At 38.8% G+C, this 26654-nt stretch overlaps 2 protein-coding genes across 7 annotated transcripts in view; one reads left to right on the plus strand and one right to left on the minus strand.

Moving 5' to 3' along the window:
• Positions 1-26654, minus strand: part of CASK (calcium/calmodulin dependent serine protein kinase) — a gene marked incomplete at both ends in the record, with an annotated part of 372322 nt that overhangs the window by 153330 nt on the left and 192338 nt on the right. The window lies entirely within an intron of this gene.
• GPR82 (G protein-coupled receptor 82) lies at positions 18411-19418 on the plus strand (the record flags this gene model as incomplete). Its single annotated transcript, XM_084258152.1, has 1 exon — positions 18411-19418. One exon carries the CDS (start codon positions 18411-18413, stop codon positions 19416-19418), a length of 1008 nt encoding a protein of 335 aa, XP_084114278.1.

Raw genomic sequence — 26654 nt, forward strand, 5'->3', positions numbered from 1 at the left:
CCTTAGAGTAACCTGAAAATCTGAGAATGTTTCTAAATTTTTAGAGAAACATGTTATAGACTTACCAAATTTAAGGCAATTTATTACATATAATCTTTCATTTCTTACTGAGCACTAGAGTATGCAAGCAGGAAATACTGTTCCTACGTTCCCCCAACCCAAGGTTTACTTCTATAAGCATGAAGAAAAAGGAAATTCAGAAGTATACACATATCCTCACCTTGCAAAAGATCTTCAGAAATAGTTTCTAAATAGCACCTCACATATGCAAAACCAAAAAAGAGCAAAAATAACTGCCTGTCTGTCAGCGTGAGAACAAAATCCTAAGTATCACTGTTAGTTTTGGAGAAGAATTCCGTGTGGAGCCAGGTTTGATGGTGGCTGAATTTCCAAGAGCAGGTCAATAGAAAAAGTAAATTCTGTTCTAGTACAGAAGGTTTTATTTTCAACTTCTTTCTAAAATGGATTCGTCACTCCTGCTGATACAAAAGTAGAACTAATATAATTACAATTCTTTGAAGCAAAGCCTTACTGAAAGTTATCCACAAGAGAAAAACAGCATGAAAGAGTTCTCTCAACAGGCAACCTGGGTTTTGCAGAAACGTGTTAATGGGCTAATTATTTTTTAGGCTTTGAAATATGAATGGAAACTTATTTTACCAGATATCAAAATATATTCTTACCGTCAGTAAGGAAAAACTGTGGAGCAAATGTAAGGATAAACTTGTCAATGGAACAGAATACACATGATAGACGAAAACGATATGACAAATTAAAGGTTCTCAAAAGGGTAGGAGCAGAAACAAATCAGAGGGAAACCTTAGACAAGACATTCTAGAAGTTTGCATAGTTGGAGTGAACAAATTTTTATTTATTTATTTATTTATTTTTGTCTTAGACAAACTCCTGAGGGTGTCCAAACTTAAAAGACTAAAAAGATGTGTAGTAAATGTCTGAATAATAGTTTAATGCTATAGTTAGAGAAAAAGGAGATAGAACGTGAGTGTTGGGCATGATGGGAGAAGAAAGGGAAATACAGGATTTATGTACTTAGAAATAGGCCTGAAGAAATGTCACCTGTTTAGCATTTATCAAAAATGTCTTTGTGTTTCTTTGCCAAAAATAAAAAAATAAAAAGAACGAATTTTTAAAGAGCATCCTAGAGATAACACTCTCCTCCCTCAGAGAGAACTTCTGCAAATCAAAGGGGACATCATGAAAAACATTTGGGAAGGAAGGGGTGGGTTAAATAGTGCTGTGCCTCTTTAAAACAGAAACCCAATTTATAGCCTCAATATACATCACACCCCAAGAAATTAAAAGATCGAAGATCCTCTTAACATATAATGAAACTACTAAAAGAATGGAAACACTTAAGTGACTAACACATTTATGGATGAGAAAGAACTTTATTATAAAAACAATAGAAATCACCATAGGGAAAATGCATAGATTTGACTAAAAATTTAGATTCTTTTTTGTCAAAAACCTTAAACAAAAAATAAAAGCAAAAGCATCCAGTGGGAAAAATATTCACAACAGATATGACAATTGCTGGAGAGCTTTTTATATTTCGGCACTAAGAGACACCACAAATTTAAAAAAGAGACTTGCATTTTTGATCAGAAGAAAGCATTTAAAACCCAGAATATAATCTGAATGTGTCAACTTGGAGAAGAGAGAAACTCAGGCACTCATGTTGGATGATGCGGTCTTTTTTCATAGCGACAAGGCCCACCTGAGAATACATGTCTGTAAGTGGCTGCTGTAGGGCTCCAGGTTCAGTCTGGTTTTCAGATGAAGACCTGGAGGGTTGACTGGGTGGTGGGACAGTGGGGGGGCTCAGACCTGGAATGGACATGATAGGTTTGTCCTAAACTTCTATTTTGCCTATTATTCATCCCTTCCCTTCAAGGTCACATGGAAGGGAATGGGAAGCAAAGTAAAATATATTTATGTATCCATTCCTGGGCCAGGTATTTGAGACACACTAGCATCTGTTCTTGACTGCATTGTGATATGTGTCAACTGTACATATGAGGGGATGCACAACGGTACCTTATATTTCATAGACATTGTCTCTGCTAAGACAATATTTTTTGTTTCATCTGACTAAGCACATCTCATTACTGAGATGTGTTTTGTTTTAAAAAACATAAACTGACATTAATGTGTACTTGGGGCAAAAAATTCTGCTCATTGCTCATCAAAACTGTGTGATGTCAAAAAACCAAATGCTTAAAGGCTAGTTTTCAAGTTATCATGCATATGATTGCTTTGTGAAAACGCTACCCGAAACGATGATAATTCAGTACAAGAGCAAACAGGGTGAAGAGAAGAAAGAAAAATGAAAGAAATCAAATTAGGATACCTTACCCTTATTAATTTTGCTTCTGACCTGGGAAATGCATAAAGAACTATCATAAGATGACCTTTGGGAAAGGTTCTAATTATGGTTTGAATACAGGTGCTGATGAGGCATGGGAACTTTTTTTCCTTTTCTTTTTTCTTTAGTAAGCCATTCCAGTTAGTTCAGAAACAAGTTAAAGTTAATGGCTACAGTGACACTGTGCTTTGGTAATTCCACCTAAAAACTTTTTTTAGTTACAAAACATTTTGAACATACAAAAAAGGAAAAATACAACATAACAGGCAAGGTAAGCATCTGTTACCCAAATGGAACAAGTGTCAATGTTTTGACCCGTTTGCTTAAAAATCTCTCTTGTAATTACATGTAAGCCAGAAGGTTAGATATATGAAAGTTTGCCCTGAAGTAACCTCTTTCTGAAGTTAGTGTTTCTCATTTTAGTGCATTTTATATTTTATAATATATACATGCAAAACTATACATTATCTCTTGATTTTAAAAATTTACACAAATACTTTGTTACTGTTACACCTGTTTGTAACCTTTTGCACTCAAATTGTTTTTCTATTTTGATACATTCAGGACTCCCATAGGCAGTGTTTTGCTGTACAAATAAACAACAGTTCAATTCTCTATTTCCTCTAACAAATGTGCCCTTAGGTGGTTTCCACTTTTTCACTATTAGAAACCACGCTCAAGTGTGCATACGTGTGGGATTTCTCTATGGTTGACATCTAGTAGTAGAATGTTTAAGATATTGTCTGAATTCTCACAAACTACCCTCCAAAATGATTTTTACAGAATTATACACCTGTTTCACCACTAGTAAGATATGAATTCTTGCTTACTCACATCTTCACCAATACTCAGATTTTATCAGATTTACTAATTTTTGCCATTCTGGTATGTGTGAAATGGCATTTCCCTGTGGTTTCAGTTTGTACTTCCTTGGTTATAAGTGAAAAGGGGCATCTTCCTTTATGTGTTTTTTTTTTTTTTTTGTCCATTCAGGTTTTTTCTTGGGTGAATGGCCTGTTCATAGCTATACATCTCCCCTTCTCTTTTCCTCCTAATGAGTTGCTTATCTTTTATTCTCCCCTTGCCAATCGTTGAAGCATTTATATTCTGGATACTAACCCTTCATTATTTATGTGAGTTGCAAATAATATTTACCAGTATGGGATTTGTCTTCACTTTGCTTATGGTTTCTTTTACCAGACATCAAGAACAAACTAAAAAACATTTTCTTAAAAAATCTAGATATACATTGGCCTTTTGATATACACCCCTCAAAGACCAAGCTACTGAACTTGCAGGTAAAATTACTGTATAATTAGAGATTGGCATTTCAGTCATAAATAGCACATAGGAGTTCAAATGAGGTGTTCCCTGAGAACATGGGAATAGAAATATTTTCTGAGAGTTAAAATATAAAATTCAAACACCCAAGATACAGAAAAGCAATTTTAGAGACAGAAGGTCAACTAGACCTGGTCAATGTATTAAAAATATGTAAAATTAAGAATAGAGCATCCACTAGGAGGTGAGGGAAAATTTGAAAATAGAAAGGAGAGTAACTAAGATGTTGGTATTGCCTGTCCAGTCTAGGAAAATAGTCTTGACCACTAGACCAGGAGAATTATCATCCATTAGTAAGTCTGTGGCAAGGATTCAGGTGGGGATTTAACAGGTCTTCTTAGCTCAATGACATCAAACATTACTAAATAATGAATCAAGAAGCAGCCTAACAGATGAGTTAAAAGGGTAGCTGAGTTCAATATTCTGGCTCCATTACTTACCATGTAAGTAGTACTATGTAACCTGGGACAAGCTCTACTTCCTCTACTGAGAAAACAAGAATAGTAGTAGTACCTAACTCATAGGGTTGTTATGAAGATTATATGAGTTAATAAACATACCTGGCATGTAGGAAACATTCATTATATGTTATCAAATTACTTAAATATCAAGAGAAAGGCAGGGGAAATATATAAAATGAAAAGGCCAGAAGTTGAAGGTAAACATCAGAACTAGCAAGATAGACAGAGGAAGTTGATCTGGATCAAGTGGGAAGAAGAAACTCAAAAATGGTAACTTAATTTTAGCTTTCATTAGTGACAGTGATATCCAGTGCAGGAGTAGGAACAGACCCATTCTTTTTTTGTGTGTGTTTAACAGAACCATACTCTGAAACTTAAGCTAATAGAAGAGGAGAGTGAGGGCAATTTGTAGGGTGCTAGAAGGACAGCAGAAAGAATGGGATTGTTTAGCATTTTTTAAATATTTATTTATGCATACAAGAACTGAGGTACAGGCCAGAGGCGTGGGGGGTGAGAAGATTTACCAGAGACAGAGCAGGGACCAGAACACGCAGATGTTCTGAAATGCACTGCTGAGGGGAGCAGCGGGTGAGTCAGGAGAGGTCTGCTGTGCCATGTGGGTAGCTCCCTGGCTAGGGATCTTGTGCTGCAGAGGCTGCTGATAGCTTCATAGGTTGTGTCTTGCACCACCGGGGAGGCCTGGGATTGTTTAGCATTAAAGCATGAGATTAAAGGAAAGATATTACAGAGAGAGAGAGAGAGAGAGAGAGAGAGTGTGTGTAGGGAATAAGCAGAAAGAAGACCAGTGAATGACAGTAGTTGCAAGCATCATGTTTCACTTTATTGTAGCAGACGGTTTTCTAATAATTACAACTCTCAAGTGAAACAGAAGGCCAGTAGTTATTTGCTAATAGAACTGTTTTAATATAATATGGATTCCCAATAGGCTGGGAAGGTAGCAAAGCACTTCAAACATTTAATAAAGTTTGGATTAGATGTCCTTCAGATATCTTTAATAGAAGTTTTGGGTTTTCAGAATATTCAGTGCCTTAATAATGAGTGGCAACCAGGGGCCACCTGTGGTAATATGCTCATGCAGTAATGAGCTCAGGGTTACTCAGATGTGTGGGGCGAGTAAGGAGGCTGCTGGCTGCAGTCAGTTGCCCCCAAGCAGTTTCCCTGAATATTCTTTTGTAGTGAATTTGTCCAAAGTTACTTGCTCTGAACATTAATATGTATTGCTAGAGAGATTATTTAAATTCTGTCTAGACTAAATTGATGGATTCCAGGAGTTTTGTGACATTTATGTTAGGGGCTCAGGTTTCTTTACTTTCTTACTGACCCTTGCCTTTCTGTTGGTGTGCTCAGAGTGGCCAAACAGGTCACCACAATGCAATCTGACTTGGGGACAAGGCACCTTCACTGCAAACCTGGCTCAACAGCAAGAACTCAGGTGGGAATTGTAATCACTCAGAGACATTATATTCTCAGAATTTATCCAATGGCAAACTTCTATTGATAGATCAAAAGATCTTAATGCCAGCATTAAGTTATAGTTGTTATAGTTGTTGGCGATGCTGTTATAGTTCCTTTGTAGACATCTCCTTTCTATGTTTCCTGTCTCTTCTAGTGTTCTACTACTTACCAACACTTTCCAGTACCCCACACCCCCCCCACACCATACACCTCCACTTTTTTCCTTTCTTATACTCAGCAGTACCGCTTTCTCTTCCTCATTTCAGCTTTATCTCTTTATTTTCCTACTTTCTCTTTTAATTGCCTTTTTCACAACTTAATGCCCTTTTATTTAAGTGTTCCCTGATCTCTCAAGAAGCAGAACTGCTTATTATCTTGTGGAAATTCAGTTTGTACTCAAAAGAAAAAGACTGTTTCCTCTATATTAAAAACAACTTTCAGCTGGTTGCAAAGGGAACTGATGAGGTTTGCATGCATGTTCATATTCAGTTCCCTTTTGCGGCCAGTGAAACTTAAAAAACACTGGAACACATGGGGTCAGCTCTTGTGGGGACTGATTGCAGAGTTCCAAATATATGTGGCAAGTAGCGAGTGGAGTCAGCTAAGTAAGGCTTAATGAAGTCTCATGCTCTGACAGTTTGCATTTATGATCCTGCAAACACAAAACCTTGAGTAATGAGTACAGCCCTTCATGGGGGGCGGGGGGGGGGGAAGCAACCAAAAAAGGCAACCTAGACAATAATCTTTCTGTATCTTTTTAGACTTTAGTATTGGAGATAGTCAATGAATTAATCCAGCTCTTACGGTCAAACTAGCAGAAAGACTTTTCTTCTAGTTTTACTGAAAAGCAAGATTAATATTCTGGAAAAAGAAAAGAAAGGAAGAGACTATTTACAGATAGCAAAAAGTACCAAGGGAAAACAGCATGGATTCATGATACATTAAATACACCTTTTAATACAAGAAATAACTGAAACAAAATGGCAACGCCAAGACAAAGTGGGACACAGTGGGGCACTGCTTTGCAAAGTAAAATTTCAAAGAAACAATGGTCTCTGATGTACACAAATTATGTTAATCCCCAAGGAAAGAGCCTGTACTCTGAGAGAAAAAATATACATATCTAGTTAGAACATTATAATCACAAGAACATTAGAAGAAATGTGGTAGATTGAAAATAGATTACAATTCTCTGCAATTCCAACCTGTATGCACAGGTGAAGCCTTTGCTGACTCCTTAGGTCTGGGCAGAAATAATGACTTGCTCAACCAATAAAATGTGGTAGCCATTGTATGACATCAAAGCATGACCTTAAGAGACCATGCAGTGGGCCTCCCTGGTGGTGCAGCGGTTGAGCCCTGGGTTGCGAAGCTGCCCCGCAACCTCTGAAGCTGCCCCGCAACCTCTGCAGTGCAGGTTAGATCCCCGGCTACTCCCCGGCCACCTGCGGAGGGTCCCACATGGCACACAGACCTCTCCTGCCGCCCGTTGCTCCCCTCAGCAGTGTACTTCGGTCCTTCTGCCTGCTCTGCTCCCTGCTCTGGCTCTGGTGAATTCTCTCACCCTCCCTGCGCTTCTGACTGTGCCCAGTGCTTGTATAAATAAATATTTTTTTTTTTTTAAAAGAGACCATGCAGCTTTCATTTTGCCCTACTGGAACCCTGAGAATATCATGTTTTGAATAATCCCAGGATGAAAGATCACATGGAGAGAGATGCTCAGCCTGTACACCCATCTCAGCTGAGGCTCCAGACATATGAGTGAGGCCATCTTGGAACTTCCAGTCTCAGCTGAGCTGCCAGACTAAGAAGCTGCATGAATGAGCCCAGGTGAGCCTGATGGAAGTGTTACAGAGCAGCCCCGATATAAAACGGGTTGCCTGGCTGTGGGTCCTCACCCGCATGGCGGATGGCAAAACCTATTTAGAGCAGGCAAGTTTGCGGGGTCTGGGCTGCCCGTCTCCCTGCCCTGTAACAAAAGTGCCCGGCTGAGTCCAGATCAAGCTGCAGAATTTAGAAGGAATAAATGGTGCTTGTTGTTTGAGGGAGGTTTGGTGCACAGCAATAAATAAAGGATGCATATAAAATATAGATGAAGAGTATGTATACCATCCATACAGAGCTGAGGGGGAGGGCGCGGGAGAAGGGGAGAGGGAGAGAGAATTCTTTTCCAAACCACTGCAGGGTGGGGAGTAGTAGGGTTATGGAGGATTTAGTATCAGACCTTGAGCCCTCAGAGATGAGAAAAACAAGCATATGCTCCCCCTGATGGAGACAGCTGAATGAGGCCACAAGTTAGGGGAGTTTCTTAAGAAGGGATTTACATAAGTCATTCAGCTGGCAGGAGGAAATTACTACAATGAAGGATAAAGGGGATTTCTTCTATGTATTCATTAGGTGAAATACTCTTTAAAGTTATATTTATTAATAAACATGACATGTTGTTTTCGTCACAAGCCTTTCAGTATTATTTGACTTTTAAAATTATGTCCATGAGTTGTTTTGATTTAAAAAAAAAAAGCTGCAGAAAAACTAAAAGATATGATAAAAAAATTTCACATACTAACATGTCAGACTTTCATTTTTCTGCTAGGGTAATTGTAGTTGTGAATGTTTTACAAAATTGACTCTTGTGATAATCACTAGTACATAACACACCTCCAAAGGACATAGCCTAGCAAAGGCGGTTGAGTGTCACTGTTTTACTCTTTTGGACAGAATTTCGTAAGTTCACCAATTACTTTTATTCTATCATGTTAAAGTGTTTTTCACATACTAAGATGAAAGAAGTTTATAATTTTATTAGAGCTTAAAAAATGCAACTTTTCAATTGGGTTAAGTTTCTAGCTGAAAAGTAGCGCAACCTGGGCAGCTAGCTTGCGCGTCAGCTCCTGGGAGCAAAAGATGCTAACGAGGACTGGTAAGACAATGCCCTCTGCTGGCTAAAGAAATGAGTCTTTTAGAGATTTTTTCTGCCTTAAAATTTAACTGATTTCTTCTTTCCAATTTTCTCTACCAAGCATCTCTGGAGATTGGGAACTTCAGATAACTTGTATTTCTTGGCTTCAATACTTTATTTGCAGTAAGTTTATTAAAACAATACATTTTAGGCTGGTTTTTGAGGAAAAGGAAGAGGCCTCAGCGTGGCAATATTAGAAAATTTGCCACATCTAAAACACCTAGTTGTATTTAGAAAGATGCCTTCAAATGATTACTTCAAGTCTATTATATCTCCACTAAAATTACTAAGATGCAAATACCAACGTAAGAGCTAATACAGGCAAGGATCATCAACGGCTGCTAAAATTCACTATGTGGAAGGGAAAGAGTATATTCACAGAACCCAAAAATATAACCCTCAGATTACTTATTGAAAACTGGAAGCAGGTACACAACTGAGATACAGTTTTGGTCACTGGGGATAGTTCATCAATTCATCCAAAACAGTAAGTCAGATTCTGGTAGCAGCTAAGAATATGGGCTCTGAAGTCCCCTGAGCTCAAATCTAGGCCCTACAATATACAAGCTATATTACCATTGGTAAGTTATTTATCTTCTGTGGATCAAATCCTCCTCATCTAGAAAATGATGGCAATAATAGTATCTATTTGCAGATACTTTTTAAAATTAAATGAATAGGGGCTTCCCTGGTGGCGCAAGGGGTTAAGACGCAGCACTATGAAGCTATCCACAGCCACCGCAACACGAGTTCCATCCCTGGCCAGGGAAGTGACCCACATGGCGCAGCAGAGCTCTCCTGACTTGCCCGCTGCTCCCTTCAGCAGTGTATTTCAGTAGATCTGCCTGTTCTGCTCCCTACTCTGTCTCTGATGAATCCTCTCATCCCCCACACCTCTAGACTACACCCCAGCTCTTGTGTGAATAAATTAATTAATTATAAAATAAAAGTGGTTCTCATAAGGTTTATTACTTCAATACTTGGAACTCTTAGTAACAGTAAATGACTACAGATACTAACAGGTTTAGGAGGTAAAACCTCAGATAACCAACTCTTCCTCGTCTTCTGTGAAATTTTTCTTTCTTCCCCTAACCTCAAAACAATTTTATCTAGAAATTCAAAAGAAGTGACTGGTAATAAAATGGCCAGGTATGCATGATACCTTTTAAATTTTCTAAATCTCATTGCAGTTCAAGTGGTGGTTTCCCAGGTATATGTGTGTGTATTTTGTGGCAATATGATGGCCTAAATTATTTTTAGAATTCTATCATCTAATGCTTCATTTACAGAAAATTATATCTTCTTTTGACTTTTCAAGAAAACTGTAACAACCACCACAAAAAAAAAAAAGGTTCTTAAGCATGATACAAACCAAGGCTGACTGACTCAAGAATGTTGAAATTAAAAATTTTACTGACGTCAAAAATATTTTTGCCTCATCTAATCCAATGCTAAAGTTTCTTTCCTTTCCTAATCCTGTCAATTTCCTATCTGTTTCCCAATTGCCAACTCTGGAGGTCACTTCAGTTCTTATGACTGCCACCAAGACTACTACAGTGTTTTTCTGTGGTGTACATTTCTACAAGATGACTTTCCAGTGCACTCACGTCTAAATGAAAAGACAAACGCCAAGGTGAAGTATAATGAAATTTTGATTATCAGGTCGATCTATGTTTTGTCATTAGACCTACCTCAAAAAGCTTATAAATTTCCATGCTTTGGACGGTAATTTGTTGTTGTTGTTGTTTTTTTTTAATAGTTCTTAAGAGAAATAGTCCTGTGGTTTGCTAAGAAACCAGCTCTTCAGACAAGTCGTCTTCTTCACGTCCATGATTATAGTTGCTTATAGTAGACAGCGAGGGCCTGATAGCAGCGCAACTGGAGACAGGGCTGTGGCCAGACACCACATCCTGAAGAGAGCAGGGGGCTCTGAGAGCCTTGAATAAACCACAGTTTGAGTAACAGTTCTGTCTGTGCTTTACTCCTCTGAAAGGTAACCAGTGGCTCGGGTGTGCATTGAACTGGATAAAGCCTTCCACTATCCCCTTTTCTGAGAAATAATTATCTTTTCAACCTGAAGATCTGATGTGGACTGTGTAAGTCATGTCTTCCTGCAAACCAGCGCCCAGTGCCCAGAGCTCCTGACTGGCCAGAGAGAATACTTAAAGGTCAAATGTAGCTACTTTAGACACAAGGGTGGGTATTCTAAAATAACTTTAGCAAAAGCAAAAAGGCTCAGATATGACTGAGTTGTCCTGTGCTCTCTGAGTTCTGGCTGCCAGGGAACTGGGTAAGGGATCCTAATAACCTGGACAATCCATGTGAGTGAAGAAAGTGCTCATAAACCCTGCTGTATATAACTCACTGTGGATTGTCAAAATAAACAACCTTTAACCATTCTTACTGAAACATTCCAAATGAATTCTGGGGCCAGAGTGAAAAATGCACTTGATGTGCACACAATTATCTCAAAAGCAGGACTTCTCTTCTGGGGAACTACTCCAACACCTCAATACAGAAATCTTCAGAGGCTCAGGGCAGAACACTTAGATCAGTATTTGGCAGATGCTACAGGAAGGAAGTAATTAAAACTGTTAGGCAAGAGCTTTTGGATTTGGATAACAGAAGCAGAACTTTGAGGTGGGATGGATGAGAAAGATGAATGAAAAACAAAAGAAAATTATTGGTGACCAGCAAGAGGCCAATTTTACTGAGAACTTACAATTCTTTTTTTTAAAACAAAAGAGTCATTTATTTATATGTACAAGAGCTGGGGTGTAGCTCCCTGGCTGGGGATTGAACTCATACTACAGTGACTGCCTATAGCTTCATTTAACCCCTTGCACCACCAGGAAGGCCCTGAGAACTTGCAATTCTTGCAATTCCTGCCTAACTAGGATTTTGTTGTTGCTGTTAATCTCATGTTCTCTGACAATGGCCCTTTCCTACCAATTATAGTATTTCAAAGCAGCTTTGAAAATATAAAAATTTCCGGGCCTCCCCGGTGGCCGGTGGCGCAGCAATTGAGAGCTGGGTTGCGAAGCTGCCCCCAGCCTCTGCAGCGCCGGTTCTATCCCTGGCTGCCAGGTGAGGGTCCCACATGGCGCGCAGACCTCTCCTGCCGCCCGCTGCTCCCCTCAGCAGTGTACTTCGGTCCTTCTGCCTGTTCTGCTCCCTGCTCTGGCTCTGGTGAATTCTCTCACCCTCCCGCGCCTCTGACTGTACCCAGTGCTTGTATAAATAAATAAATATTAAAAAAAAGAAAATATAAAAATTTTCTTAGATTTGAGTAGGGGAATTCAAAATCACTCAAATCATAAAGAATTTAAACTGATATTACTGGGATAAAAATTAGTTTAATGAAGACCAAATTTTGCTAAGGTAGAAAGAAATTGGGTTTGATGTCTTCATAGTCAAGCCTGCCACCTCATCTGAATGGAGTTAAAAGTATTCAAAATTTGACCCCAGTTTATTTACCTTAAGTTCCATGAAGTACCCTTATCGATCCCCAAGAAAAACCAATTACTTCTGCTTCCTAAGGCAGATAGTGAAGTTGAAAAAAAGAGGCCTGGGCCTCCCAGGTGGTGCAAGGAGTTAAGATGCAACCTACAAGCTACGAGTTCAATACCTGGCCAGGGAGCTATCCACATGGCGCAGCAGACCTCTCCTGTCTTGCCCACTGCTTCTGCAGCAGTGTGTTTCAGTCATCTGCCCATTCTGTTCCCTGCTCTGTCTCTGGTGAATCCTCTCACCAGCCCCCCCCCCCACCTCTGGCCTACACCCCAGTTCCTCTATGCATAAATAAATAAATTTTACAAAAAGAGGCATGGGTGTGTTTTGAAGCTAATTTACTAGTTGTGTCACCATGGGTATGTTATTAAACCTATTTGGAATTCAGTTTTCTCACGGGTAAAATGGGGCTCCTACCACCCATTTCTAGGGCTCCTAGATGTAAAGTGCTGTGCGCAGTACCCTGCCAACATGCATTCTCTTCTCTTTCCTTCTAGTTTCTTAGGCTTCTCAGAATCACTTTGACTCACTGTTTCCTCCCTTTTCTAATTCACATCTATATTGCACATCTATATTGCATGAACTTTCAGCTTGCTATAGAATCCCTCATGATTTTCCAGAGACCTTAATTACCTTGTGGCTAATATACTTCTTGTGTGACCTCACATGCCACCAGAAACACAATAGCAGCCCTAAATATTTGTTGAATGAACTGTACTGTTTAAGAAAAATACAGAACATTAAAAATCAAGTGGAAGAAATGGTAAAACTTACACCTATATCCAGACATTCTTACCCACTCAATTTATTGGTTGCCTGACAATCATTTAAAGCAGTACTTTTAACTCTCCCTCAGTTCAATGGTTGGCTGACATCTGTGGTAGCCAGCTTCCAATATGGCTTCCAATGAGCATGACTTCCAAATATTTACCCCCTCTCCCCCACGCATTGAGTCTGTTGACAAAGTGTGACCAATAAAATACTGCAGAAGTCACAATGCTGACTTCACAGATTAGACTGAAAAAGGCATTGCAGCTATGGCCTTTTTCTTGAGTCACTTGCTCAGTGTGGAGCCAGTCACTGTGCAGTGAGAACAGATGGCTGTGTGATCTTTGGTAAGTTATGTGACCTTTCTGAGCGTCAGTTTTCCTCATTTTTTTTAAAAAAGACTTTATTTACTTATCTATCTATCTATCTATCTATCTATCTATCTATCTATCTATCTATCTATTTATGAATACAAGAACTGGGGTGTAGACCAGAGGTGCAGGGGTTGAGAGGATTCACCAGAGACAGAGTAGGGAGCAGAACAGGCAGACTGACTGAAATACACTGCTGAGGGGAGCAGTGGGCAAGACAGGAGAGGTCTGCTGTGCCATGTGGGTTAGCTGCCTGGCTGGGGATGGAACTCAGGCCTCAGTGGATGGCCATAGCCTGACAGCACTGACTTTAACCCCTGAAACACCAGGGAGGTCCCAGTTTTCCTCACTTTTGAAATGAAGATATTTATTTCACAGGGTATTGCTTAGATTAAATAAGACACACATGTAAAGCACACAGTAGCATGCCTGGCATATAAAGCTTACATTAAACGTGGCTAATACATGTTAGAAACTTGGTGTTAGAAACTTCAGTAACAGTACTGATGGAAAGTGAGATGTGAAGGAGAAATCAAGGATGATTCCTAGGTTTTTGGCTTGTAGGGAAGGAAAAATAATTTTCCTTCTACCCTTCTAAGTCCTTAGTTTTAAGATAGTTCCTGTAAGAAAAAAGTTTAATAATGTGCATACTTCCTGAGTAATCCCCCCAAAAGGTCTGAGCAATCTCCTTAAATGCCATCTTCCTCTGAAGACAAAGGATGTTGGGGGCGGGGGGGGCAGGGAAGACCAGTTAGGGGCACTAACCCGGAAAGACACAGTAAACAAGGGTATGGTTGTTATGCAGATTTAAGTTGCTGCCTTCTCCACAGGTAGGTGGTGAAGAGATGCAGTCATCCCTGCTTCCCAGAATGCAGCTGTGGGAGACACCCTTACAAATGGAGATTTCCCTTATAATGTAAATGTCTCTCACAAATGGGAAACTTCTACTCAGTTTTCAGAGTTTTTTTAATAAGTCTGCTGTTTCCGGAAAATAACCAGCTCAGAATAATTGTTATGCTAACAAGACGTATTTTGGGGTGGCAAATTTTGCTCTCCCACAGACTTGAATAACTGAAAGAGCGAGGGTATTCTTTACTGAGGTTGTTGACAGTGGAGAAAAAGTTGTGGAGAGCAATAGCATTCCTTTTTTTTGGACCAAAGGTGCAAAGATTCTTTAAACATATTAAAACAACCTTTGAATTCCCTATAAATAGTATTGCACTTCCATTCTTTCCTCTCTACTTCAAACTTTATTTTTGTTCTAAGCATTTGCTTCCCGGAACATGGATAATTGCTGAAGTAGAAGTTAAAGTAATTCCAGAAACTTAAAAAATTTCGCAATCAATTACCATATAGCCTTGGATGCATCATTGTTCTCAGAGAAATGATGGTGTGCGGTCAGCCCCCTAAAAAGGGTTAGATAGGCATTTCTCAGTAGGTGGAGAGTAGATTTTTCTGTCACCTTGGTGTGGGAACTAGGGGTCAATCAAAGCTAATCAAGTTTATTACCGTTACTTGAAGAATGCAGATTGCTTTGAGTTGAGAGCTATGAGGACACTAAAGACTAGGAGAAATTCTGTTCTTGTCCAAGCCCTCTGTTCCCCTAATTGATGAAGAGGTCAATTACGTCTTAAGCTTCTGCCCACTTCCCAATCAAAAAGCAATCACTGCCTCCTCTCTCGTAATATAGAAAATAATGCAGTTTGGGGGGTTTATCCAGATCTTGGTTTATGGGTAAACATGTAAGAATCTCATCTTAGAGTAAGGACTAGGTCACCTCTTTGTTGTCTGTCATTTGACATCTCCCCTTCTCTGTGCTTGATGCCACAGGTTTTAAAATGCAGGATAAAAATTCCTGGTCAACTCCATTATTCTTTAGAATTTATCACCATGTGACTTCTCCACATGTATGTTATTAAATTGATTGCTTTTGTTTTGCTAACCCATCTGATACTTTTTTGGTTGCTCTTCCAGCCCTAGAAGAAACCTGCACCTAAACAATGGCAAGCATTGCAAAGGACAACAGCAGAACAAAATCTGGATAATTCTTATTTTTATTTTAGGGGGAAATATTAGCAAATACTGGGGAGAATTTATGTAAGCAACACGAAATAAGCATTGGGGGTTAGGGAAATGGCAAAGTACTTCTATTAATTTGAAATGAAGGTTTACTGATAATGAAAATGCTTAGGCTTGATGAAATTAGATTTCTGTTCCCATTTTCAGACTCCTACTGGTTTAACTACTGAAGGAAGCATAGGGCGTGACGCACGTCTGACTCTTCAGCTTTTATTTAATTACTACTTCAGAGACTGATTAAACAATCCTATTAAAAAATTGGTTTTACAATTCTTTATATCATAATATAACTATTCACTTTATCCTAGGCATATATGGTCTTTAGATTCAGGCATTTCCTGGGATTCCCAAATCCATAGGAAATATTCCAAACAATGTACTAATTTGAATCCAAATGGAGGCAGTTCAAGGTGATTGGCTGAATTGGTTAGAATGGCTTAGTTCATTAATAACCAAATTGGAACCCAGACTCTGGGTTCAGTCCCCTTAATGTGCTGCTGTGGGTCTTACTTCATCCTTAAAACAAAGATTTTTATCCATCTGATGGTGAAGATCTAGTCCAGCTCTGTAATTTCATTCTAGTAAGCTGCTACAGGTAAGAAAACTTGAATTTTGTTTTTTTTCTCGATATAGATTGATTGCATATAAATCATCCACAGATAATTTTACAAACAAGTTTGTACCAATATATTATTGGATTATATGATGTGATTCCCTCTACAACTCTGTTGTATAAAACTAGCCATGTAGATAAACCCTTTGACCTTAATCATGCTAATAACTGAGGTATAATTGGTTCGTGAAATCATCATAAGGAAGTATCAACTTCCTTGTACAACAGAAATAGAGAAATGAGGTTTTTTTTGAGGAGGTAGTTGCTACATTTACCATAAACATTGAATTTCTTCAATACTGTTTAATTTCTTTTTCTTCCCACTGTAGTTGGTGTCATTCAAGAATCTATTCACACTGCTTGAAACTGAAGGATATTGGAAGACCAATGGTTGGAGAAATTTAAGTTTGAAATTTAGCATCACTGCCCTGAACAAGAGAGAATTGCTTAGCATAAACTACACGTACAGGTAAGGCTGATCACTTAATTCACTTTTATTTTTGAAAGTTAATTCTAAAAACCCTAATAGGACTTAACATGTTTGACTTTTATGAACTGATCATGAAGAAAGTTATCAGCATGTTAATTAAGTAGATGATTGCTAATAATTAAAGATACAATGTTTGTATGATTTGAGAACAGGCATTCTGTTAAGGGGAATACAGACTTGTAGATGGTCTAGTTAAAAACAAAAGGAATACTCCCTATTAATATAGAAGCATCATTACCTTTACAATATTTTAGCATGTTATGCTTTATCTACAAAGAGCAGGGGTTAATGCTTTCTTTAATATTATAAAAGAAAGCTCTATTCCTTAATGTAAGATAAAAATCTACTTGGAGCAGATAAACTTTTCTTAAAATATGGACTTGTTTTATTCTCTATTTGACTGATTTTTATAAATAGATCAAATTACAGATTAAGTTTTATATATTTATAACTGGATATAACTTAACTGCAAACGGATTTCAATTTGCCAGCGTGCACTGAATTTAGATACAAACTCACTCTGAAGCACACGGGTTATTTTCTAAATGAAAACTGTAAATAAATATATAAAATGATAGTACACTGGTAGATATTAATGATATCAGTATTAGAATGTAGACACACTGTACAGACTTCAAGCTTTCAAGTGTTGCGGGGGGAATTGTTTGGTTTAACAAATTTCAAAATTATACTGCATTGGGGGAAAAATCCCTATTTTTGTACTCCAAGATGCAAAAATATAAGCGTGATTCTGAAGAGAGGTAGAGAATAAAGTTATCCTGAGGGACTGGGGATATACAAAAATCTCAGAAGACATGCAAGGCAAAACTTTTGAGTTTACCAAAGAGAGAATGTGATTAAAAAATGAATGAGATCCCAGCTCCAGGTTAGGAAAAAAGCTGAGAATGTGGTCCCAAGACAAATATGGCGAAAAACACATTCTGAACAGAACTCATGATTCTTATTTGACCAAAATCTAATAACTTTGTTATTCCCACTTGAAAGAAATAAGTAAATGAGAAAAATACAAACGAAAAGGAGCTTGTATGCGACTGTTAGCACTTCATGTGTATCATCTGAAGCACGAGGGTTTTAAAAATAAGACAGAAAAAAGCAAAAACCACACATGCATTTATGCTGTGATTAAAATATCTTCTAAAAAAATCATATTCTCTGAAAAACCAAGATACTAAATACACATGAAGCCACATGAGGGCGCTCTAACCAACAATAGCAAGTACAAATGTGACAATTTTAAATTAAACTTTTAACCGAAGGTATTACAGTTTAGCATTAGATATTTTTAATGAGAAATTACACTGATGCCCTTCAGTAAAGATCCTGGGATTTTGGTATCTATTCTTGGTCCTACATTTCCTTCTGCTCAACTCAGGATCTTTCTTGAGTATTTGTTTATGTGGTGTTAGAGATTCTTTTAATAGTATTGGATTGTAGAGAAGTACTTTACCCTAGTAATGAAAAGACACCATTTTTGAAAAGGAATTACATATAATTAAAGGGTGTTAATTAAAAATCACTTTTCTCTTTATTAATGTGGCCACAAAATACTTCTGCAACACTTTTACCAGTATGTATTACTTGCATAGCCCTTAAAATGTTTTAGATTTTGTAGGCAAAAGTTAATCACCATTTACAAATTGTTTTATAATCAAATATAACTATAAATTCCTCTAGTACAAAATAACTCTTACTTATTTTTATCAAATTTGGTTTTTTAGACACAGGAACTATCCATCACAATAATCAACCGACTGCTTTTACTTCAACTGGACAATCCTGATTAGAAAAGGTGAGAAGGCACCTATACTTTCTTTTTTAAAGTACTAGAGGCAAAAGGAAAGAAATTTAAGTTTAAATAACATTTATGATTTTAACATTAAATATCTGTAATTCTGTTCTAGATCTTGGGACAAAATTCAAGAAACTCTGATATAAATGAATAACAGCTCAACATGTATTCTTCAACCATCCCAGATCTCTTCTACAGCTTTACCAATCATTTATACTTTACTTTGTATCATTGGTCTCTTTGGCAATTCACTCTCTCAATGGGTATTTTTAACAAAAATAGGTAAGAAAACATCAACACACATCTACCTAACACATCTTGTGACTGCAAACCTAATTGTGTGCAGTGCTATGCCTTTCATGGGTTTCTATTTCTGGAAAGGTTTTCATTGGAATTATAGCAATACAGCATGCAAGGTAGTCAATTTTCTGGGAACTCTGTCCATGCATGTAAGTATGTTTGTCAGTCTCTTTATTTTAAGTTGGATTGCCATTAGTCGCTATGCTACTTTAATGAAAAAGGAATGTGTCCTAGACATCACTTCGTGCTATGAGAAAATATTTTATGGCCATTTGCTGAAAAGATTTCGCCAGCCCAATTTTGCTAGAAAAGTATGTGTTTACATATGGGGAGTTGTGATAGGCTTAATTATGCCAGTTATCATATACTACTCAGTTGTAGAGGTTAAAGGAGATAATGACAAGTGCTATAACCAGGAGCTGGAAGTAGGACACACGCTCTCTCAGATTGCAGGCCTCATTGGAACCACATTTATCGGATTTTCATTTTTAGTAGTATTAACATCATACTACTCTTTTGTTAGCCATCTGAGAAAAATAAGAACTTGTACATCCATTTTGGAAAAAGATTTGACTTACCATTCTGTGAAGAGGCACCTTTTGGTCATCCAGATTCTACTAATAGTTTGCTTTCTTCCATACAGCATTTTTAAACCCATTTTTTATTCTCTACATCACTCAAATGACTGTGAGCAATTGAATTATTTAGTAGAAATAAAAAACATCCTCACCTGTCTTGCATCAGCTAGAAGTAGCACAGATCCCATTATATTTCTTCTTTTAGATAAAACATTCAAGAAGACACTACATAATCTTATAAAATGTGATTCATCACATGTACAATCCAATGATTGACTTCAGAATGAAAAACACCACCAGAGAAATGTTCATAGGATTCTGTTAGACACTAAACTACATGATTAAATAGGTCATAGCTTGGTTGATTTAAAAGAGGCACCCAAAAAATCCCTCTTTGGTTTATGTATTCATAAAACTCACTTTACGGTTCTATTTATATTGAAAGTTGACATGGCTGAGACTTTGAGAGACAAAAGTGGGGCATATTCAAAGAGGATCCCACTGCATATGAAACAACATACATTTTCTGCTTAAGCCCAATTGGATGCTTCTATTTAGAATACAGTATATCACAATGGGGATAAAGAAGCAAATGGTTTCTCACTTTCTAGTAGTATTAGAATCTGTAGTTAGAATACACGGGTCTACCTATGGTTAATGTTTGTCGGTAACTTTAAAAATGAGTACAGGGAAAAGAGTAATGTCCTCATTTAAGTCCTATCTAAATGCATGAAAAACACAATGTAAAAGTCCAAGGTTTTTTTTTTAAATCAATGCACTAATTTGGTATTATTTGGCTCACTACTGGGAGAGGCAATATTCACTGATTCCAGTACTAAGCAGGTATTTATAAGTGTGCTTGAATATTTGGATTATGCTTTGTCAAGATAAAAGGCTTGTACATTGTCATATGTCGATCTTCATCACATTTTGTATGTTTTCCTCTGTATTAAATGTAAAGAATGTTAATTGTGACAAGTAGTACCTGGCATGTAAATATGTTCTGATTTTTGTGAAATAAGTGATAAGACAGTATAATATCATACTTAAGAGACTGGTCCATGGAATTAAAGAGTCCTTGGCTTCAATCCCACTCTACCAGTTCATTTAGCTGGAGAATTTTCTGCAAATTATTTACCATCTTTAAGTGTTAATTTCATGATTCATAGAGTGGAAAAATACTATGTAACTCATAGGTACTGGTATTATACTCTGATAACTAAGTAGCTATCATTTACTAAGAGGTTGCTAAATGCCATGCACTCTGCTTATATGCTTTCTATGTTTGATTGTAAACACCACCATAAAGTATGCCAAATTTACTGATAAAAAAAGTGAAATGCATAATGTCACCTAAATTTTCCTCAATACGTAAGTTAATGTTGAAAGAATAAAGATTTCTCAATGGTCATTTCTTCCATTTCTCAATAAGAGGACTGATGATGACTGTAGTCTGTATTCTACAAATCACAATTAAAAAATGTTTTAAAATGCGGTGTGTTTTATCTTCCCAAAGAGAGCATAAGCACCTTTGGAGCTATGGTCTATTTCCTTTCTCTACTCCCATGGTACTTGGCATTCTCTACTCATGTAAGAACAAAACAAAAACAGCTGAATAGAATCAATTAACTATCCTACTACTGCATTAGAGACTGCTTAAAGACTTATTTTCTAAATGGTATTTTTTTCAGTGCTCAAAAAGAAGTTTAAAGTAAATTCACATAGCACTTCCAAGCCTTTAATTTCATAGCATGTTTGGTTCTTGAATTGAAAGGTAGAAGACAATTCACTGTACAGATTCCCCCAAGAGCCATATGTTCAAAATCACTAGGGATTTCTGTAACGTGTAATTTTCATTAAAAAAAAGAATAGAAAACAGTTTCTTTTCCCTCCACTTCAATGCTTAACTGAGAGAGGGGAATCTTCAGAGAGATCTGAAAAAACACATGCTGGCCTCAAATATACACTGTATATATCCCTTTCTAGCCACAATCTGATCTCTGGCTTATTAATTTGCAGAGACAAAGACAGACCTGGGAACTCCCAGTAATTCTGAGTGCTGGCTGTAAACAGATGTCCAATCTAGTAGTTTCACAGGCATGAGAATCACAGAATAACTCAACTTTGAACAGGAATTCCTGAGACATCCAGCTTCCTCCAGTTACAGCAACAGTTTTATTCCTATACAAGCTTTAAAGCCAAAACTCAAAGAACTAAAAGGAAAACTGGGAAGATGCTCAATAGTTTCATTAACATGAGTTATACTGATAAAATCTCATAACACAACTTACAAATTGAAGAAAACCTAACTTCTAGAAATATTTTTTAACACCATTACTTTAAATAATACTAAATGGAGTTCCCTATGTTTAAAATGAGAAGAGAGGGCCTCCCCGGTGGCGCAGCGGTTGAGCGCTGGGTTGCGAAGCTGCCCGCGGCCTCTGCGGTGCCGGTTCGATCCCCGGCTGCTCCCCGGCCACCGGAGGAGGGTCCCACATGGCGCGCAGACCTCTCCTGCCGCCCGCTGCTCCCCTCAGCAGTGTACTTCGGTCCTTCTGCCTGCTCTGCTCCCCGCTCTGGCTCTGGTGAATTCTCTCACCCTCCCGCGCTTCTGACTGTACCCAGTGCATGTATAAACAAACAAACAAATAAATAAATAAAAACATGCCTCTATAAAAAAAAAAAAAAAAAAAATGAGAAGAGACACAATTTCTCTTTAACTTGCTCACTGTGACAAGATAACTCCTTTAATTCCCTGTACTGAACTATATATGAGCTTATCGCTATATTCATCTTTATACCATAGGTGCTTTCCTGGATAGGTGATTGTAAATCATGTTGAATTGTTCGTGTAATTGAAGAATGTGTGGTAAATATTTTATGTGAAATAATTCCTAAGTTTATCCCAATTTTGAAGAGTAAGTTTCAAAAAAAATGTTTTCAGGCTCTCTGAGTTATAGTCAAACATAATTTCACAAACCCTGAATTCTGACTTAAATGTCAACAAGACTACATCTTAACTATAGAAAACAGGCATGCTAAATGTTTGATTCCCCCTTATCCTTTTCATGTGCATACTCTTAAGGCAGCTTTCAAACTGCTAATTATGAACACACAAATCATCCAAAACTGGATAAGCAAAATTAAAGATGAATTCCTTAACTTGGGAGTTTCTGCTCCATGGGTAGAAGAGAAAGATGCTAATCTTGTTCTGTTTTGGTAAGGACTCCCGCAGACTATTCCTGCCCTTGCAGTCTGCAGGGTGGGAGTAAGAATGAACAAATATGGGAAGACAAGCAAATTCAAGTGTTTCAATTATGTAAGGAGATCTTTCTCTGTTTCCAAACTCATTGAATTGCTATGAGTGGGAGGAGTTATTCTTTTAAAATCATGGAGTTGATGGGGGGGGGGGAGGAAGGAGTGAGAGGAAAAAAGCATAAGATAAATTTATGATGATTTGATAATCATGAGATTAATAATGATTAAAACCACACATTCAGGCTGAACATATATATGTTCAACAAACTTACTTGAAAGTAATACAGAAGATTAACCAGTGTGCTTTTTATAATAAAGAATGAGTTTTCATTTTAATGAGAATTTAACTTTCTTTATACAACATGAGGGACTTTTTTGGGGAGATGTGGTAAAAGATGTAAAGGAAATGTCAGCAACCAGATCAATAGAGGAAGAAATACTGCAAAATCCACAGTGCCTTGGCAACTAGTGTGATGTGATGAACATCGTTTATAAAAAAGCCTGGCCCTAAGTAGGTGAAAGGAGAACTGAGACCAGAAGACGAGAGAGCAGCCAAGTGTGTTAATGGGTGAGCAAGGAAAGCCATTTAAAGGAAGCACACTGAGAAATGCTTGGGTGGAACTCTGGGTTGAGTGTCTGTATGATTGGGGTTTTGCACAATTCTGAGAACTAAAAACAGTCCCCAAACCTCCCAGGCACAGGGCCCACTCAGAAGATGAAGTGATTGTACATAGAGCAGTTTGCATTTAGAGAACTGCCTAGCTTCAACTTCAGTTATTAAACTTGTATATCAGTCGGTCAGAGTCACAAGGTCTGAGGATTGCTTGGTCTCCGTGCCCAGGCGATTCATTGTGAGACTGTCTGCAGGAATTAAGAGAGACAAGAAAATTCTACCCACTCTCACTGCTTAACAGAGCAAATGAAGGCAGGCAAGGAGCCAGGAGTTGCATTCACCTTGACAACTGCACTATTTCTTTCTAAAATACTTTTAATTTAGGGGTGAGCAAAAGGAAAGAGTAAAACAGGGGCCTCCCTGGTGGTGCAGGGGTTAAAGTCTCAGTGCTATCAAGCTATCACCAGCCACTGTGGCCTGAGATCCCCAGCCAGGGAGCTAACCCACAAGGCACAGCAGTCCTCTTTTGTCTTGCCTGCTGCTCACCTCAGCAGTGTATTTCAGTAGATCTGCCTGTTCTGCTCCCAGTTCTGTCTCTGGTGAATCCTCGCACCCAACTCCCATACCCCTGGCCTACACCCCAGTTCTTGTATGCATAAAGAAATGAAAATAAATCTTTTTTAAAAAGGTAAAACACAGGAACATAATCGAAGTTTTCACAAGAAAATGAGGAATAAAAGGGAAGATGACAGGAAAAAAAAAAAAAGAAATTTGCGTGCAGGCCTTAATTGCCAGTAGGGAGCCAAAGCACGAGCAATTTAACATACTGTGACAGTGAGTCTTAATCAGGGGTGATTCTCACTCCCCACAGGACATTTTGCAATGTTGGAGTCATTTATGTTTGTCACAACTGGGAGGAAATTCTAGTGGCATCTCCTGGGTAGAGGCTAGGATGCTCAGTACCCTATAATACACAGGACAGCCTCCCACAACAAAATGCCCAGTCCCAAATGCCCCTAGTGTGGCTTTTGGGAGACTCTGTACTGTGATGACCACTTCTGAATTTCCAAAGGATTATGCAATTAGAATTTATCTATCTATCTATCTATTTATTTTTAAAGATTTATTTATTTATTTATACGAGCACTGGGTATAGTCAGAAGCGCGGGAGGGTGAGAGAATTCACCAGAGCCAGAGTGGGGAGCAGAGCAGGCAGAAGGACCGAAGTACACTGCTGAGGGGAGCAGCGGGCAGCAGGAGAGGTCTGCGCGCCATGCGGGACCCTCCTCCGGTGGCTGGGGAGCAGCCGGGGATCGAACCGGCACTGGAGAGGCTGCGGGCAGCTTTGCAACCCAGCGCTCAACGTCTGCGCCACCGGGGAGGCCCAGTTTTTATTTATTTTTTAAAAATATTTATATATTTATTCATAGACAAACTGGGGTGTAGGTCAGAGTTGTGGGGGGGGGTGGTGAGAGGATTCACCAGAGACAGAGTGGGGAGCGTAACAGGCAGATCTACTGAAATACGCTGCTGAGGGGAGCAGCAGGTGGGACAGGAGAGGTTTGCTGTGCCATACGTGGGTTCGCTCCCTGGCTGGGGATTGAACCCAGGTGGCAGCAGCAGCAGCGATAGCTTGATAGTGCTGAGACTTAACCCCAAGGCCACTAGGGAGGCCCAGCAATTACTTTTTTTTTTTAGATTTATTTATTTATTTATACAAGCTCTAGGTACAGTCAGAAGCGCGGGAGGGTGAGCGAATTCACCAGAGCCTGAGCAGGGAACAGAACAGGCAGACTGACGAAGTACACTGCTGAGGGGAGCAGCGAGCGGCAGGAGAGGTCTGCGCGCCATGTGGGACCCTCGCCGGCGGCTGGGGATCGAACCGGTGCTGCAGAGGGTGCGGGCAGCTTCGCAACCCAGCGCTCAACTGCTGCGCCACCGCGAAGGCCCCCAGCAATTACTTTTTAATGCAAATTCATATGAAAATGCTTTTCCAACGCAAACAGTTTCCACTACAGGTCATGTGGGATCATATACTCAATTCTACTTTGATACAACCAGACAATCATTTTTAGACCTAATTATGATGATTTCCACAAGAAATGCCTACCAAGTAAAGAAAAAAGTATTATTAATCAATATAATACTAGGACTTTTAGGAAACCTAGTGTTTTTGGATTATTTGCCAAAATGGGGGAGGGGGACGGTGGGTGAGGGAAGGAAGGAGGAATATGAGAATATTTTTGGCTAGATAAAACAGATGATTTTTGGCTAGATAAAACAGATGATTAAATAATTGAAACTCTTCTAAAAGGCATGAAACATTGCAGTGTTCTATTTTCTTTATTAAGTATAAGGGAAGAAAAGTTTGGCAAAAAATTTAACTACAGAAACTAAAATGTACATACAAATGAAATCTATGTGCAGAGAAGTCATTGAATATATAATATGTAAATGTGAAGAAGAGCTAATAGATTGCTTTATTAAAAGTATGAACACATCATGTGATACTTTAAATTATTAGCCAAGTGAAATGTATTGTTAAAAAAGTCTTAGAGGGTCTCCCTGGTGGTGCTAGGGGTTAAGACGCAACCTATGAAGCTGTCTGCAGCCACTGCAGCACAAGTTCAATCCCTGGCCAGCCAGGGAGCTACCCACATGGCGCAGCAGACCTCTCCTGACTCACCTGCTGCTCCCCGCAGCAGTGTATTTCAGTCGATCTGCCTGTTCTGTTCCCCACTCTGTCTCTGGTGAATCCTCTCACCACCCCCCAACACCTCCGGCCTGTACCTCAGTTCTTGTATGCATAAATAAATAAATCTTAAAAAAAAAAGTCTTAGAGTGACTACTACGTTGGCAACCCCTATAACAAGATGCTGAATACTATTACTTTATGTTACCTAAGTTACTGAAGGATGTTAGCAAATCCTGTTGACACAACCTTCAAAATGATGCAGAATCTCCTCTTTCTTTTTTTACTACCTCCACTGCTACCACTCCGGTCTGAGTCAGGCAGTGCAAGCTCCCATTTCTCTTTCCATCCTTGACCCCTACCTCCAGGTATATCCAACAGAGCAACATGATTGTGATACTGTGGAAAGTCAAGTCATTGTCTTTGTTCAAAACCCAGTAGTGAATCCTCATTTCTCTCAGAGTAAAAGTCAAAATGCCCCCTACACTCCCTTCTCCCTCTAGCTATCCACTCCCCACTTTGCTCATTGCACCTCAACCACACTGGTCTCCTTGCTAGTTCTTGAACAGGTCAGTTACACTATATAGTCGATGTGTTCACGCTCACTGATTAGTGTCTATCTCCTAGAACTATAACATCAGCTCTATGAGGGCAGTGATTTTGTTTTGCTCATTGATGTAGCTGTGGTTCCCAGAACAGTGCACGACACATAGTAGGAACTCAATTTTGGATGAATGGCTTAAAAAAAATAGACCCAATGGGCCTCCCCAGTGGCGCAGCGGTTGAGCGCTGGGTTGCGAAGCTGCCCGCAGCCTCTGCAGCGCCGGTTCGATCCCCGGCTGCTCCCCGGCCACCGGAGGAGGGTCCCACATGGCGCACAGACCTCTCCTGCCGCCCGCTGCTCCCCTCAGCAGTGTGCTTCGGTCCTTCTGCCTGCTCTGCTCCCTGC

This window comes from Talpa europaea (assembly GCF_964194135.1).
Source record: "Talpa europaea genome assembly, chromosome: X".
NCBI lineage: Eukaryota > Metazoa > Chordata > Mammalia > Eulipotyphla > Talpidae > Talpa > Talpa europaea.